This window comes from Brachyistius frenatus, unplaced genomic scaffold (assembly GCF_029030835.1).
Source record: "Brachyistius frenatus isolate BFR_SWC_R1_liver_20210118 unplaced genomic scaffold, ASM2903083v1 Contig_53, whole genome shotgun sequence".
NCBI lineage: Eukaryota > Metazoa > Chordata > Actinopteri > Embiotocidae > Brachyistius > Brachyistius frenatus.
The window spans coordinates 1,224,180-1,240,974 of NW_027210652.1; the positions used below are offsets into that span (position 1 = coordinate 1,224,180).

General features: G+C 42.3%; 2 protein-coding genes and 1 pseudogene across 4 annotated transcripts; all 3 read left to right on the forward strand.

The window, feature by feature from the left end:
* Window positions 1-1,541: 1,541 nt before the first annotated feature.
* On the forward strand, window positions 1,542-8,541 carry LOC138624581 (target of Myb1 membrane trafficking protein-like). Of its 3 annotated transcripts, none has more exons than XM_069704889.1 (15): window positions 1,542-1,730; window positions 3,362-3,446; window positions 4,008-4,086; window positions 4,359-4,508; window positions 5,358-5,492; window positions 5,803-5,949; window positions 6,155-6,271; window positions 6,793-6,926; window positions 7,006-7,048; window positions 7,157-7,292; window positions 7,492-7,558; window positions 7,831-7,906; window positions 8,025-8,084; window positions 8,175-8,217; window positions 8,319-8,541. In XM_069704889.1, exons 1-15 carry the CDS (start codon window positions 1,658-1,660, stop codon window positions 8,459-8,461), a joined length of 1,488 nt encoding a protein of 495 aa, XP_069560990.1. In that variant the 5' UTR covers window positions 1,542-1,657; the 3' UTR covers window positions 8,462-8,541. The 3 variants fall into 3 exon arrangements, with proteins under 3 accessions (XP_069560990.1, XP_069560992.1, XP_069560991.1); XM_069704891.1 differs by having other exon boundaries at window positions 8,178-8,217; XM_069704890.1 differs by having other exon boundaries at window positions 7,160-7,292.
* Window positions 8,542-9,373: 832 nt separating this feature from the next.
* LOC138624563 (noggin-like) lies at window positions 9,374-10,203 on the forward strand (annotated as a pseudogene).
* A 1,419-nt stretch (window positions 10,204-11,622) lies between these two features.
* On the forward strand, window positions 11,623-16,593 carry get3 (guided entry of tail-anchored proteins factor 3, ATPase). The gene is made up of 7 exons (XM_069704892.1): window positions 11,623-11,797; window positions 12,956-13,103; window positions 13,870-14,018; window positions 14,186-14,336; window positions 14,426-14,533; window positions 14,960-15,157; window positions 15,246-16,593. The coding sequence occupies exons 1-7, from the start codon at window positions 11,655-11,657 to the stop codon at window positions 15,372-15,374; spliced, it is 1,026 nt and encodes a 341-aa protein (XP_069560993.1). The 5' UTR covers window positions 11,623-11,654; the 3' UTR covers window positions 15,375-16,593.
* The last annotated feature ends 202 nt before the right edge of the window (window positions 16,594-16,795 follow it).

Here is a 16,795-nt window from a genome sequence, read left to right on the forward strand (position 1 = left end):
ATTTTTTTTAACAAACATTTCGTTACAGCTTGTCAGATGTGAGGATTTGATGCTTTTCCTTGTACATTTGATTTTTCAGTATATTTTCAGAATTAAGAAATAAGGAGATGAATGTACCACATGAACTACAACGTTCCTCTCTCTCTCTGCCGTCTTTCTCTACTGTTCACCCTAAGAAATAAAGTCTCAACACTGTACAATCACGTTGCCATTAGGTTCGTATTGTCCCACGTAGATAATATGAACCTCACTGTTTTCGTTAGAGTCCGAAATCACACGTCAGTGGTTTTCACACATGATTTTGCTCGTTTCTTCTTTAAAAGAGAAATATAACTCAACAATAAATTATAAATGTAAGTTTCTTTTTTGTTGTTGTTGTTAGTGCCAGTCTGTCTTAATGCAGGCGACATTCAGGACAGTAGGTGGTGGTGTTGATATAAAAGTGTCCGAATGCTTTGCCAGTATCAGTCAGTCATTTACTCCATCTGTGGTCTCAGACATTGGTTGGAAAATTTCAACAAACTAACCGGGAAACATTTTTCTGACCCTCATATGCATATTATTCATATCCACCTTTACTTCTGCATATACAGGGGTTGTTATTTCTCATTGTTATTATCAGGTATGTGACCACAAGCTAATGTTTGGTTTTTGTGGCCCTTTAAGTATCCCGTTCATGCACTACAGTCTCACAGCTACAACAATGATAATCAAATGAAATCTGAAAACATATGTTTGTCTGATGTACAGTAATAAAACTAGAGGACGCTAAGAAAGTTCTGTTTCATCCAGCTTTCTTTCAACAGGACATTTTTTACAAGTGTAGACCATGAAACTCACGTGAATAATCCCCAAATCTGATCTCAGATGCACACATGCAGGATCAACTGTTTAGGAAATAGAAGCAGAGGATAAATGATCGAGTCGTATAGCTTGTTGGGAAAAACAACACATTTAAATTCACTTTTTTTTTTACCATGACAAATATTTTTCATAATTTTCTTCCCCCTTCCCTTAGTTTGACAAGTGAATGCAATATGGTGGGAGTATTGAGGATGAAACTATTTGTCCATTTTGCATTGTCAATTCAAGTCTAGTCAAGTGAATTTAATTTATATGGTACATTTTAAGTACAACAACAGCAGCTGCACATCACACACACACAGGATCTAAAACTTTGCAAATAGTTTCACAATCTACAACATAATTCAATATATATTCAATATTGACAGAAGTTCCTTAGATTGCTTGTAAAATAACATTTCATCTTCCGATAACCAAACTTTGAGAATTATTTTCGCTGCAAGGTAAGACTACAGAGCCCCACAAACGACTATTTTTACATCTGAAATTCGGTATTTTTACTTCATTTAATTATCTGAATACTTCAACCATAGCTACTGATAGGCTAGTTAATAAGATGCACTGGCTATATTAAAAACGGATAGGTGTATTGGTGAAAATGTGGTGAAAGCAGCGGCTGTGTGTCTGCAGCTTCCTGCCTCTCGGTGTGTGTTTTCACGTGACCGCTCAGGAAGGCAGCCCGACTCCGACTCCGAGGCAGCGGCAGACACCGAGAGCGAGACGGGATCAAAACCCAAGTCCACGGTTCAACAGCTGCTTCAGTTTGCAGGGGATCGATAGTCATTGTTCAAGGATGTTTTCACTCGGGGAGAAAATGGAGTTTCTCATTGGAAACCCGTATTCAACGCCCGTCGGTCAGAGGATCGGTAAGTCGCGGCTGAGTCGCTGAAAGTTGTGCACCGTTTGGATCAATTTCTCATCATTTAAATTAAACAACACATTCATGACACAAGTCGAATTTTTTTTTTATACACACACCGTCACGGATATTAAATAACCTGGTCGCGCTTAGTTTATAGTGTTTATATTCAGAAATACTTCAAGTAAAAATCAGTTTGACAGAAGCATAAAAATAAGTCTTTCGAGTCAGTGACGTAAGCAGAGGCGGGACATGATTACGGGATTCGTCCACATGATTGGTCACTGTAAGTTAAGTGGCATCTCATACGGCGAGTAAGAAAGCCGCTTCGTGTTTCCTCTCACTTCCTCAATCACTGAAGAGGTTTTTTTGTTTTTTTTATCAAGCTACAGCTTCACACCTTATGCATGAAGTGTTACTAATCTGCTTCAACAAGTCTTTGTCACTTTGCACAGCTTGTAAAGCAGCAGGGTTTTTTTTTTCTCTAAATCGCAGCGTGCTTTATTTTGTGTAAACCCCTAAAAATAAATTCTTCATCCCACACATCCACTATAAAGGCCAGCAGCTGATGCATGGACAGATGCGTTATCAGGGCAGCCAAGAGTGGTGAAAAATGTTACACGCCCATCTCAAGCCTTCCTTCCTCTTATGTTATCCTCTCACTTTCTCACACATGAATGTCAGCTACTTCTGAGGCCAATGAGAACAGAAGCAGCTGACAGTCACATGAAGTGGAGGGAGCCGGGGAAGGATAGCTGGAGGGAGGGAGGGAGGGAGGAAAGAGGGAGGGAAGGGGATTGAGAAATGCAAGAGTGATGCCTTGGAGAAGTGGGGAGTGATGGTGGAAAGGAATGAAGGAGATTTAGAGAATTATGAGACGTTGGTGAGCGGTGCAGTGCAAAGAAAGCTGGCTTTCATTGCAAAATAGTTTTAAATGGTGTTGAACCCCGTTTTCAAATCAGCTTCTGGCATCAAACAACAAGCGTCTGAAACACTTTTATTTGGAAGATACTGTTATTTTTTAACATTTTGTTTGTTGCTCTTCTGAGTATTTTAAAGTGGGGGGGGGGACCTTGTTGGAAAAAAGATGTTGGCAGGTTTTTGAACCTATCAGCGGTTTAATTTAGGGTCCTCTTAAAGAGGTGTTGTCAAGTTACATAATGGGAAATGTAGGATCCAGAGTTTTTAGAGTTTGAGACAAGAAAAAGTAGGATGGCTGCTTTACCATTTTTGTGTAAACTATGCAGCGTTTTATCTTCTTTCAGCCCTTTGTTTTGGTTTAATGACTCACTAGCTTCACCGTTGTGTTTCCCTCGGCCGCTGCAGGCGAATATTTTCAACAAAAAGCTCTAAAAAACAACTGCACGCTACCTGCAGACAGAAACAGTTAGTAGTGACTAGCTGGTGAACATTGCACAGCTTATCATTTATTGTTTCAATAAAACATGCACTTTTGGAACCATTCAATAAAGACAAATAATGTTACATAAAAAGGGGCTATGACTCAAAACCATCAAGGCGGGAAGGTGTCAATCAAAAGAAGTCATTACACTGGATTCTTCTGGTTCCAGTGAAATTTATCTCACATTAATATCCCTTCCTTAACGTAACTTCAGCGGTTTTCCTCTCTGCTGACAGAGCGAGCGACCAGCGACGCTCTGCAGTCGGAGAACTGGGGACTCAACATGGAGATATGCGACATCATCAACGAGACGGACGAGGGGTAGGGATGATGTCATTGGTTGCGTTTGGATATTCTGCGTCTCTCCAGTGGAGCACACTGGCATGTAGAGGCAGAGATTCTCCTGCCCTTTTATTTCTTTTATTTCTCTGTACGAATCGGGTAAATGATTATAGCTAAAGAGCTGAAAATCCAAAGTAAATAAACGGTTTCCATCTGCTGCCGAACCGTTCTGACTCATTGGTACTGCATGTTAGTTTAGTGTTACGTTTAATGTGTAATTTCCTTTATGGTTTTGTTGTTTCTTTCTGCACTTCCATGCAGCTGCTTGTGACCTATTTTTAAAGTTTGTTATGCTCTTGGTTTTATGATGTTATGAGGAAATTGATGACGTGTCTGAATTGCAAGGGGGATTTTTAGTAGCTGGTTATATAAAGTGAAAAAGTCCACAAAACAAACAACCTGCTTCTGCAACAGAAAACCACATATCTTCTATTTGCTTTTTTCATAAATTTTACATATTTTTATTTTAAAATACCAAGATGACTGACTAAACAATCCTGACCTGATGCAGTATTGTCCCCCCTCCCACTCCTCTCCCAGGCCCAGAGATGCAATTAAAGCTATTAAGAAGAGACTAGCAGGAAACAAGAACTTCAGAGAGATTATGCTGGCTCTCACTGTGAGTAATCATCTGTGGATTCTCGTACGTTTAAGTTTTATTTGTTCTGTCGTGGGTTGAAGAAAGCTGCCTGCGAGAGAGTAATTCAAAGGTCACGATGATCTTTGTCCTATTTGGACGGCGGCCAACAGGAGATGGTTTAAGTGTTTACCAAACCACTTAGAGCAATCGGATAAGCAAACATTCAAAGCCGTAGTGGACGTATTGATAGAGAAAAAGCTTCCTTTTGGTGCAACTTTAATCACAATCTTTATGTCTTCACCGTTCTTGAGGTTCTGGAGGCCTGTGTGAAGAACTGTGGCCATCGCTTCCATGTTTTGGTGGCCTCACAGGAGTTTGTCGAAGGGGTTTTGGTGCGCACCATTCTGCCCAAATATAACCCTCCGACTGCCCTCCATGACCGGGTCCTCAGCCTCATACAGGTATGTTTACAATAGAAAGTGTGTTTAGGGCCTCAGTTTAAGATTATTTCCATCACCAAACTATCCAACAGTTCTTATCCAAATGAAACATATTGACAGTCCCTTTTTTTCCCCAGAGCAGCAGGTAACCTCTTGCAATTTGTTTCGACTTTGAGTTACACACAAAGATAGTTCACTGCCACAGAAAACCGAGAAAAGTCTCAAATATTTACATTTGTGAGGCTGAAACCAACGACACTTTGGCATTTTTGCTTGAAAAAAAATCTACTGAAATGACACTGAATTGCTGTGGAGCCAGAGGCCAGCTTCTAGTGGCCCTCGGTGGTATTGCAGTTTACAGCACTTGTGCATCGACCTCCACTATATACACTTTTATTTACAGTCTATGATTGCTCATCGATAATAAAAATGTAGCACAATAATTTTCCATAGTTTGTTTCAGTTCTGGTCTGCAGACAATTTTAATTTATTGAAATTCTAATCTGTATTTTTTTTTTTTAAATAGTTTGACTGTCGCTCCACTTTTATTATGAGAGAATTTAGAGGTTTTGAAATCCCATGGCTCATAAAGTTGACTGAAGTTCAACTCTGTTTTGTCTATGGACATATGCATAGGCATTATCGTTCCTGTTTTCTGGGATTTAAATAGCTTCATCCATTCCTGGGTCGAAGCCACCCATGTGTAATCAAAGACTAGAAGGAATGGCCACATTAGACAGAGTACTATTCCTTTCTGTTCTCTCTCCACGTTGTTTTTCTTATCTTGTTCTGCTTCATCCTGTGATTTGTGTTATTGAATACAGTTTTAGGGGAGTAGTCATCTCACATCTTTCTTCGTTTCATCTCCAGTCATGGGCGGACGCGTTTCGTAGCTCTCCCTCCCTGGGGGGGGTGGTGTATGTATACGACGACCTGAGGAGGCGAGGGCTGGAGTTCCCCATGACAGACCTGGACGCTCTGTCGCCCATCCACACTCCCAACAGGGTGAGACTGTCCACAAAATGCCCACACGATACCAAATGAAGTGCATAGACCTGTCTGTACTGTACGTCTCTGACTGTGGTGACGATATTTCCACTCGGTTTAGTGTTTAAAGAAATACCACTAAACGTCAATGAAAAACATTTTGGCATGACACCTTTAGAATTAAAATGATCGCATACCTGTGCGTGCTTAGTGATCTATAGAACTTTTTAGCTCCACCCATTCACACTAAAAATCTAATTATGACTATAAATCACAATCAGTCACTTATTTAAACATTTTAACACACTTCATTCAACAAATCTTGCAGAGCATCCCCGGAGACGAGTCTCCGGAGACGGCACCTGTCACTGCTCCCACAGAGCCCCAACCGGCAGCTCCTTCCACCGCTCCCAGTCTGGATACTTCACCTCCAGTCCCGCCCGGTGACGGACCGGTCTTACTTTCTGAAGAACAGGTATCACTGCACAATTAGACATTATTAAGGCTTTTAGTTTAGTTTATGCTTTTTTCTGCGATGACAAGTAAATAAAACTGGAAAATAACTGCACTGCAGGAGTTTTAGTTTATGAATGTTATATTAATATAATTACTACAAAATGGACCAAATTGTGCGTCAGCTTTTGACAGCTGTTTTTATTTTTAATTTTTCTTAAATCCAGGACCAGAAGCTGCGAAGTGAGCTGGCGCTGGTGAAAGGAAATCTCGCCGTGATGTCTGAAATGCTAAATGAGCTAATACCTGGACAGAGCAAGCCCGATGATACAGAGCTGCTACAGGTGTGTGTGTGTGTGTGTGTGTGTGTGTGTGTGTGTGTGTGTGTGTGTGTGTGTGTGTGTGTGTGTGTGTGTGTGTGTGTGTGTGTGTGTGTGTGTGTGTGTGTCAGAACTGTCCGTAGAAAGGATTCCCAAAACTGTGGTACATGTTTCACTGATGGTAGAGCCTTGAATTACACTTTAGACAGCAGTTATTACATCTACACATCACATTACAGTGATGTAATTTGTTGGTAATATTTAAAATATTGAAGAAGTAAAATTTGCCTGTGCTCGGCTGCGTAGGTTAAAGGCACGTCACATCCGACGTAGCATAATTTGATTCAGACTTGTTTTTAGCAGGTGGCTACAAGGTCCATGAAAACACTGATTTTGAGTGATTTTGTTTTTGTTTTGTTATTTAGCTTCTCTGAGGTTATAAGTGCTTAAATCACCCGCAGTGAGAAGTGGTACTTCCTTTCAGTCGCTGTCATTTTTTTGGTGAGACTGACTTGATCTCTCTCCCTCTCTCTCCGGCCGAGCAGCAGCTGTTCTCAGTGTGTAAGAAGATGCAGACTCGAGTGGTGGAGCTCATCCCTCAGCTGCAGGATGAAGGCTTCGTCGAAGAGCTGCTCGTGGTCAACGATGACCTCAATAACGCCTTCATCCGCTACGAGAGGTGGGCTGCAGCCTGAGCTTCATGGTTTGGATTTTGTGAAGCATACTGAGCTAAACTTTGTGCTGTAATTGTGTTTTAGGTTTGACAGGCTGAACAAGGCTCAAATTACAAACACGCAGCAGGTAAAGAAATAACCTGTCCGTCTCTTTTGTTTAAAATAAGGGATGTGGTTCTGTAAGGTGTTGTGTTATCATTAGTTATGTGTGACACGCACTACACCGTGTCTTCAGCAGAGCTCTACCTCGAGCCCGAGCCTCATTGACCTCAACCCTGAGCCCTCGACTGTCAGACAACCTGCTGTCATTTCAACAACCAGCCAACCGGCAGCCAGCACCTGGACCAACCAACAGCAATCGGCCAATCACAGTGAGTAAACCTTCAACATAGAATCTATACGTTTGATTTCTGGTAGAAAGCAGGATTGTTGTGGGTAAAACATCACATGCACGGGATGGTTAAAAAAAGAAGAAGCAAAGACTGAAACCGAAATATTGTCGCCTCGGCTACTTGGGATGTAGGACAAAAAAAAACCGCAGTGGGTGAAATCTGAAATTGTGTTTTGCAGAAGAAGAGGAGGAGTTTGACATGTTTGCCCAAACCAGAGGAAGTTCCCTGGCTGACCAGAGGAAAAGGTGAGTGGAGCGATCAGGTGACATCATCTCTGCTGCATTCATCATTGTTTTTATGGGATTTATATGACAGACATCTGCAGCCAATGTATTGGTGTCAGATATAAGTCTTTCATTTCATTTAGTTTTAGTTTAACATGACAGCGTGAGTGGAAATTATTCTTTTAGATGGTAAATTATTCACGATAATTGAATGATAAATGGTGTGTGTGTGTGTGTGTGTGTGCGTGCGTGCGTGCGTGCGTGCGTATGCGTGCGTGTGTGTGTGTGTCCAGCGTCCGGTATGAGGACCCAGGAGCTGTGGAGGGCCTCGCTGGAGCTCTGGACACGAGGTTGCAGGTCACAGCCGGGGTGTGTACACCACAATCACACACACACACACACAGACGGATTTCAAATATATATTATCAATAATGCAAATAGATACTAGTCAAAGTCTTATTTCTCTCCTGATGATGTTTTTTCCCAGATGCCACCAGCAAAAAACTCCCCGCAGAGCGATATTGACAAGTGGTTATCTTCCAATATGGTAAGAGGAAGCTTGTATTCTATATATGGTGCAATGTGTGAAAACAGAGCAATTGTGTGATAATCATCTTTACTCTTTCTGTTTTATAAGCAGGAACAACAGTCTTCGGTTTGCGAGGGAGTTTCCAGTGAAGGTGTGTTTTTCTCTCAAGCTGTCCTTTGCTGCCGTTTGAGTGTAACGATGGTGTTTTACTTATTCACGCGTTCACGAATCTCTACACGTTCTCCCCATCAGAATTTGATACGTTTCTGGAGGATCGGGCGAAGTCGGGGATTCACAGCAGCCAGATGATTCACAATGTGCCGCCCTCCTTGGTCAGACTGCCGCCCCAGTCTGCCCGGCAACAGGACGAGTCACATGACCTTTTTTCACTTTGAGTGTTGGAACAAACAAGAGGAGGTCAAGATAGTTATCCCATCAAATCAAAATAAACCTACAATTACACACACACACACACACAGACTGTGCCAGGTTGGGTTTTCTCACATGCACGCACACACACAAATAAATTAAAACCTGACGTTACAGAATCTAAACCATTCACGAATGCTGTGTTTCTGTGTTTCTGTTCATTCTGCTCTTGGTTATCTGTATGTACATACAAACAACTTTATGTGACTGTATTTAATATCTATTATTATAATATTGACGTAAAGAAAAAATTAGATTGAAACCAGTGTTTACAATAAAGTGTTAACTCATAATAATGCAGAAAGTATATTTGATATTACACCATCATGTGCCTTTGACCCTGAAAAGCTGATTTTGTCTGGATGCAAATAAATGGGGTGTTGTCCCCTAAAATGATTTAATCTTCTCTTTTCAAATGTTTTTTTTATTTCTTGTTTGTTTTTTTTATTATGTGACATAAATGACTAGATTTGACAGCTTTATTTAAAGTTTATTTAAACACCCCCAGCTTGACCAAAATAACACCAAACTAGACTTCTGTATTTTTCATCCCCTACAAATGCTCCCTTAGTAAAACCCATTTAAAGTAGCACATAACTGGTAATCAGCACATTACATAAAACCAAAATAAGGCAGATTTGTCCTTTATTTTTGCACCAGCGATTTAGCCAAAACACCAGAGCCTTGAAGGAGAAGTGGGAACTCTGGCCATGTTTGTGTGATAAGGCACTTAAATTCATTATGTTATTGTTGGAAAGCTCAAGGATGTTTGGTCTCGGGTACATGGGAGTCCCTGAAGCACCCACAGGAGAACCCATAACTGAAAAAGGTGAAAAGGAAGACTACAAGATCAAATGTTCACTCTTCACCTGAGCACCATGTGCAGACCGTCCACGGTCAGCATCCGTCTCTGTTGGTTCTCTTTTTCTGTCCTCCTGCATGGATCCGTGGCCTTTCCCAACGGGACTGCTGTTCGAGAGCAGGAGGACATAGACTGGGATTCCCTGTTTCTTCATTTGAGGGCCAATCTACCATCCTACCTGCAGCCAGTCCGTCCATACACCCTTCCGGCACACGCTGAAGACTATCGCTTCATGCCCAAACCCAGACACCGCCAGCCTTCTCGTCTCCTCGGATCCTCCATCGACCCATGTCCGTAGATCCGCTGTCTGAGGGAAGTCTTCTGAAATACATCACCTTTAAAGAGACGTTTAATCTGAGTTCTCCTGGGCTGAGCGAGGCCGCAGCAAACCAGCGACAGAAGCTGGAGAGGGAAGCTGCACAGCTGGACCTCGGTGCTCTGCCTCCAGATGTTGCCGGTTCGGTCAGACGCTGGTTGGTGGGCTCGGCGACATGTGAACTACACCAGCGGTGGGTGGATCTGGGCCCAACTTTCTGGCCACGTTGGCTCCGGCAGACTGATTGCGACAGACCAGACGGAGAGCCAAGTTGCTCCTTTCCCGCCGGGATGGAGTGTGTGCGAGCTCAGATGGCGCACATAACAATTCTGGTGTGGCGCTGCTTTGAACCCAGAGGTGGAGGCGAGGGGTCCGGGAGGGCGAAGGATGAACGGTCTGAGGGCAGCACGGAGATGGAGGCAGTTGAAACCATGAAAAGGTGTTCATGGAAACAAGTTCCTTATCCAGTGGTCACTGCGTGTCGGTGCTCATGTAAATTAATTATTGTTCTCACAAGGGCCAAAATCTGAATCTGCAGCTGTGTTTTAATATGCATACCAAGTATGTACTTTATACTGTCTTTCTAGTTGAATTTCAGAAATCTATACAAAGCTATGTTTAATCACTTAGTAAGACACTGTATGTACCTTAATGTAGCTGGCTTTAAGTAAAATTTTAATATGCATATATTCTCTTATGTTGGAAAGTTTTGTCGGAAACCTCACTTCTCCTCAAAGAGCAGCTGACAGTGCAACCACAGATATATCGGTTATTCACTTTGTCTATTCTGTGATGATTGTTTGGGGGGGAGGTTAAACTTTCAACCTTTCTGTCACAAGTTTGCTTATGTAAAATTTAAAAATAAATCTCTTGTAACTGTTCTGAGGCCCAACGGGGTATTTAATATGGTTTGTGCTATATTCCATGTCATGTGAAATGCGTGAATTTATGGCTTTGGTGCGTTCACTGCAATGTTTACTTTTCAGTTCTATTTTTTTGCAGATAGCGTGGGAATACTTAACGTGTGACATACAAGAAGAGAAGAAGTACTCTGTTTTGTCTGGTTGAAATAGCCTCTGGCCGATGATTGTTATGTAACTGCAGAATTTTTTTTTTTCCTTTTAAACCACACAAATAAATACATTTCATACAACATTAAAGCAGCCTCCATAATAATAGTTCTGATGAAAAATTAAATTCATTGTCTTAATAGTCTTAGTTCGTTTTATTGCTTTGTATTTTATCCACAAATATAAGTATCTTCAGATATGTCTTTAGCCTTTTTCTGTTTTGTTTGAAATAAATAAAACTGTCAGTTAAAGACTAATAAAAGTCTAGGTCACGATTGTTTTAGCTGTTAATGATTTCATAAAGGTAAAAAAAAAAAAAAATCCCGCATTACAGCTATAGTTTAAGAATATGACCCCAACTAGTGGTGTAAGAAAGCATCATAGGTGAAAAAATATATATATATATATATATATATATAAATAGCCTATTATTGCTCTAAAATAATTTCTTCATACAGTTGGACAGTTTTGTTACTTTACTCAGTATTAATCCGTTTGAGAGTCTTTAACATAATCTTTAAATTCACCCAAACATCCGGTGAAGTTGGGGAGAGATTTTTTTTTTTTAACATTCTGCATTTGTGAGTAAAAAAATGAATAAATTTATAACGAACTCAAAATGATGATTTTCATGTTCAAAATATGTGATAACACGTTTCCACTCAATCTTAACATGAACATTTATTTTATTTTTATTTTTTTACCCATGATATAATCTTCCATTTCAGACCAGAGGATAATCAGAGTGTAGACATCGTGACGAAGCACGTCTCACGTCGACTATCGGTCAGCGTCGACCTCCCGAAACGTCGCGCAAACGTGCTCTCCAATAAGCGAAAACTCCGAGGGGCCGTGAACGCAGCAGCCCGGGTCCATCCCACCGGCTCGGACGTTGACTGTACACAGACAAGATGGCAGCTTCGCTGGAAGACGAATTTGAAGATGCGCCCGACGTGGAGCCGTTGGAGCCAACCCTGAAGAACATCATCGAGCAGAAGTCTTTGAAATGGATATTTGTGGGTGGGAAGGGAGGTGTTGGTAAAACAACATGCAGGTGAGCTGCGCGGAAAAACCACAGGTCACCTCCCGGTCTGGTGTCGCCGGCTAACACAGCTAGCTCAGGCGAGCAGTTAACGATAAGTTGACGTGGATGTTGTTGGTTTTTGTTGTTGTCGGTAAACGACTAAAACGTTGTGGGTTGTTGTTGTTTCACCATAACGAGCGTTGTTTTTTGTTGTTGTTGTTGTTGTTGTTTATATATATAGATTAACACGCGTCAGCATTAATGTGTCGTCGTAATCGGCGCATTTAAAGTGAGTTGAATTAGCGGCAGGTGTCAGTTTGCCGGGTCACCAGCTAACGTTAGCCGGCTGACACGTCGGAACCAGAACTTTATCAACCGGGTCGATCATCGCGGTAAAAGACAACACGGTGAACCGGCTCCGAGCTACCGTTTGTAGGGTCACTCGGCCTCAGGGTGAAGAATACATGAGCTGGTGGTGGCTGCCAAGTCTGATAGACAGTAGAGGGCAAGTGTGTGTTTATATTTATATATAAATATATTTATATATAAATATATTTATATATATTTATAAATATATATATTTATATATATAAACACCCTGCTGCTTCCTCAAACTATCGTTGAAGTCTGAGAGATGTTGAGACTCTTCCAGCTGTTTTATTCGTCATTATAGTCACATTACTGATGGTTATTTATAAATAATAATAATAATAATGTTTTGGTGTAGATCGTTTTTGCAAACACTTGATAGGTCATCCCAACAAACAAACAAACATCATGATCTTTTGTTCATGGATCTAGTTTGTACATAGTGTGAACAACAGTGCTGTTGGAGATCCAGATGTAACCGAATACAAAATCATGGCTGAGCAGAAATATATATAAATGTAAATGAAATACTAATTTCATCACAGTAACTTGTTCTAAATAAAAAAAAAATAGTTTTTTATACACATTATTGTTTAAAAAAAAAATAATCAAAGTACAGCAGATCTGATCATCATCTTAAACCCTCCATAAGCTTTTTAAATTTAAACTAGTGATTTTAATTATGTTACCCCGTGCGACGTGCGCTCATCCCTCCAGCTTTACATGTGAGACGTGTTCCTGACATGAGGTGCTCTTGTAAAGCACTTCGAACAATGTCCCGTCGGCCGGTTGTACTCACCTGCCGTCCTCTTGTTGCAGCTGTAGTTTGGCCGTCCAGCTGGCGGCCGTCAGGGAGAGCGTCCTCATCATCTCCACGGATCCGGCCCACAACATCTCGGACGCTTTCGACCAGAAGTTCTCCAAGGTGCCCACCAAGGTGAAGGGCTACGACAACCTCTTTGCGATGGTGAGTTCCCCCCCGCCCCGAGTTCCTCCTCCATCCTCGAGCACCCTGGAAAAATACAAGGTTTAAATGTACAGCTGAGGCGGTAGAGAACTGAAATTTGTACATTAAAAAAAAATCGGTTATATCAAATAGTACGAAACGGTTTGTAAAAGTTACAATTAGAAAAGAGAAAGCTACTCATTGAATATCAAGAACTTCATATTTAAAGCAGACTAAGTTACTGAACAGTTGAAATTGTTAATTGGAAACACTGAAGTCTTTTTCACGGCTCGCGCAGGACGTATTCGTCGTGGTAGGGAAAGCACAAGTGTTATTAATAACATTGGACGGCTCTGTTCTGATCAAGTATCCCAAACAGCCATGACGGCGAGCCAACACGCGTAATAACAGGATCCTAATAATGACCTTCGTTATTTTTAAAAAATTTATTTTCATCTGTGATTGTCCGACTTCAGAATGTCTAATTAACACTTTCCTTTTTAGCTGCATTTAAAAAAATCTCTTAACATTTGGATGAAACCATTGAGACAAACAAAGAGGTGCATTGATGGTGTTTTTTTTTTATTTTTTTTATATATTTTAATTTCGAGGCATGAAGTCACCATTTCTTCGGTGTCATGAGGATACTCGGTTCATCCTGTGAGTCTCAAAAGCATCAGTGTGTAACAAACAGAAATGCTCGAGGCCGTGAAAACATTTGGCGGACCGTTGGAAGTGTGTTGATGTGTGTGTGTGTCTGTCTGTGTGTGTTTGTGTGTGTCGACAGGAGATTGACCCGAGTCTGGGTGTGGCCGAGCTGCCGGACGAGTTCTTCGAGGAGGACAACATGCTCAGCATGGGCAAGAAGATGATGCAGGAGGCCATGAGTGCTTTCCCCGGCATCGACGAGGCCATGAGCTACGCAGAAGTCATGAGGTCAGATGGTCGGCCGGATACCACCACTTCCTGTCTCCGTTAATCCGTTAATATCGTATTGATGTAACTCTACTTTTTACCTTTTACTGTGCCGTGACTCGAGCTTATCAAGACAAAGGCGGTGAGCGTAATAATAACTCGGCTCCGTTGCCTACTTCGAACCTCAGGTTAGTGAAAGGAATGAACTTCTCCGTGGTGGTCTTCGACACTGCCCCTACTGGCCACACGCTGCGACTGCTCAACTTCCCCACCATCGTGGAGCGAGGTCTGGGCCGCCTCATGCAGATCAAGAACCAGATCAGCCCGTTCATCTCTCAGGTGAGGAGGAGTTTAGAGATACTGCAGATGTGGTAGCGCCTGTGATTGCAGCCCTTTGATACGCCGTGTCGCTCTCTCGCTGTTTCCAGATGTGCAACATGCTCGGTCTGGGCGACATGAACGCGGACCAGCTGGCCTCCAAGCTCGAGGAAACCCTGCCAGTCATTCGATCAGTCAGTGAGCAGTTCAAAGATCCTGTAAGTCAAACACACGCACACACATTTTTTTTTTTAAATTGACCAAATGTTCTGTGCAGCTTTACGCAGCGTCCGTCAAAAAAATGAGAAGTGATGACAGCAACAACTTAGTGCCAGTTGTGTGTATCGATACAGAAGATCACATGAAGCGAGTGTCACTCTGTATCACTCTGAAAGTACAAATCAAGCTTCACGCTGTGACTATATACAGCGTGGGTTTGCTGCACATGTATGTACGTGTGCCTCCCAACCTCTCCCTCTTCATATTCCTCTATTGTGGGCAAGAGACCGAGTATCACGACAGGAAAACTATCCGATTTTTAGTACAGTAGCAGCGGATATATTTATTTTAGAAACGACTCGAGCTGTTAAAAACTTCCCGTACGTGTGTTTTGACTCGTCTCCGCTCTCCTCGTTCCCAATCAGGAACAGACCACCTTCATCTGCGTGTGCATCGCCGAGTTCCTGTCGCTCTACGAGACGGAGCGGCTGATCCAGGAACTGGCCAAGTGCCGCATCGACACGCACAACATCATCGTCAACCAGCTGGTTTTCCCCGACTCCGACAGGCCGTGTAAAATGTGCGAAGCTCGTCACAAAATCCAGTCCAAGTATTTAGATCAGGTACGGGACCGGAAAAAAACACCGTTTTAATATCTCAAATATGTGTATTTAAATGTCTTTACTGATGGCCCGTCTTCTCCCTCCACAGATGGAAGACCTTTACGAAGATTTCCACATAGTCAAGTTACCACTACTGCCCCATGAAGTTCGAGGTGCCGACAAGGTGAACACCTTCTCCAAGCAGCTTCTGGAACCCTACAAACCACCAAACAAGTGATGTCCCTTCCTGCCGGACCTCCTCCTCCTCGTGCCCCTCCCTACGGACCACACCTCTGCAGTCTGAGCTCCACCTTCGACCAGCCTCAAGATGACGACCCCCCACCCCTCCCCCCACCAGCCCTCAGCCCGACACCCCCAGCAGAGCACTGTTACAGCGACGCGCACTGAAAGAGGGGAGCTGATGACATCGCAGACAGCCCCGCCGTATTGTTTGTGTGCTGCCTGACTCTCACTTCACCTTCTCTTGGCTTCATATCTCTCTGTGGCAGTGGTACTATTCCTACTTAAAGCATTTAACTTCCTCCTCCTCCTCTTCCTCCATCCTTCATCCCGCGCAGTGTTCCCGCCTCCGTTGTCAAAACAAAGTGTTTCCAGTGACGAATGTGTGTAGGCCAGGATAAAACGGCAGATGGTTGATGTTCACGCCTCGTCTGTTCTGTGATTTCGGTGGCTGCGTCTGTTTTCCAGTTTCATCTCTCGTCTCCCATTCAAGGGAATTTCCATTCATATTTCTGCAGATTCAAAGTGTGACAGCAGGGCAATGAACAAAAAAAAAAGTAAAACACTGTTTTTGACTAAACCTTTTTTTTAATTTTATTTTATTAAAACCGAAGCAGTCTAAAAGTGAGTCTTCTATCATTTGTCAAATCATTATATCTCAACATGAAAGTTCAGTTCGCTAAACGACAGCGTCAGAGATTTTGAATCGACTCACACGACCTCCGTTAAATATTTGATGCTGTAGTCTCCTCGGCGGTTTTGTGAAGTAAACGTGTTACAACTATTAATGTTTTGAGTGGCTGGAAGCTGAAAGAGTTTCCGGACACTGCTGAACTCCCAGTTTTAGTTCCCGTACAGTAAAACTCATCCAACGCTCGTCTGTTCTGTTTACCGAGAACCGTTCGGGAACATTATCGAAAGACATTAGTAGCATTTAGTGCATTGTTTATTAAAATATATATTGAATGTTGCTTGATCAAGAGTTGAACAAATGAATGGTGAGCATACTTACCCAGGTGATTGAGAACTGGAGTCTGATTGGCCCGACCCTACAGAAAGATATAGATGACAGGTTAATACACCCTCAAGCTAAGTCATCCCCCCATCACCCCTCCCCCCTCTCTGTCTTTGAATGCTTTTGAGTCAGTGAGAATCTGTTTTCTATAGATTTTCTTTTAAATTATATTGCGAGTGTTAAATAAAACAAACTTGCCTCAGCCGACAGCCTTTTGTGGTCTTTGTTCAGATCTGTTGGCTCAAGCCCCGAACTGACCATCCTGCAGAGTTCCCCCTGACAACATGAAACCTCAGTTAACTTTCAGGAGTTCGGGAGCAACAAACCAGCCTCCTGCTGAAACTGGTGCAAAAGTGAGAGAGAAAGAAATGAGCCACAAATGAGCACACAGTGTCCTCTGCTTA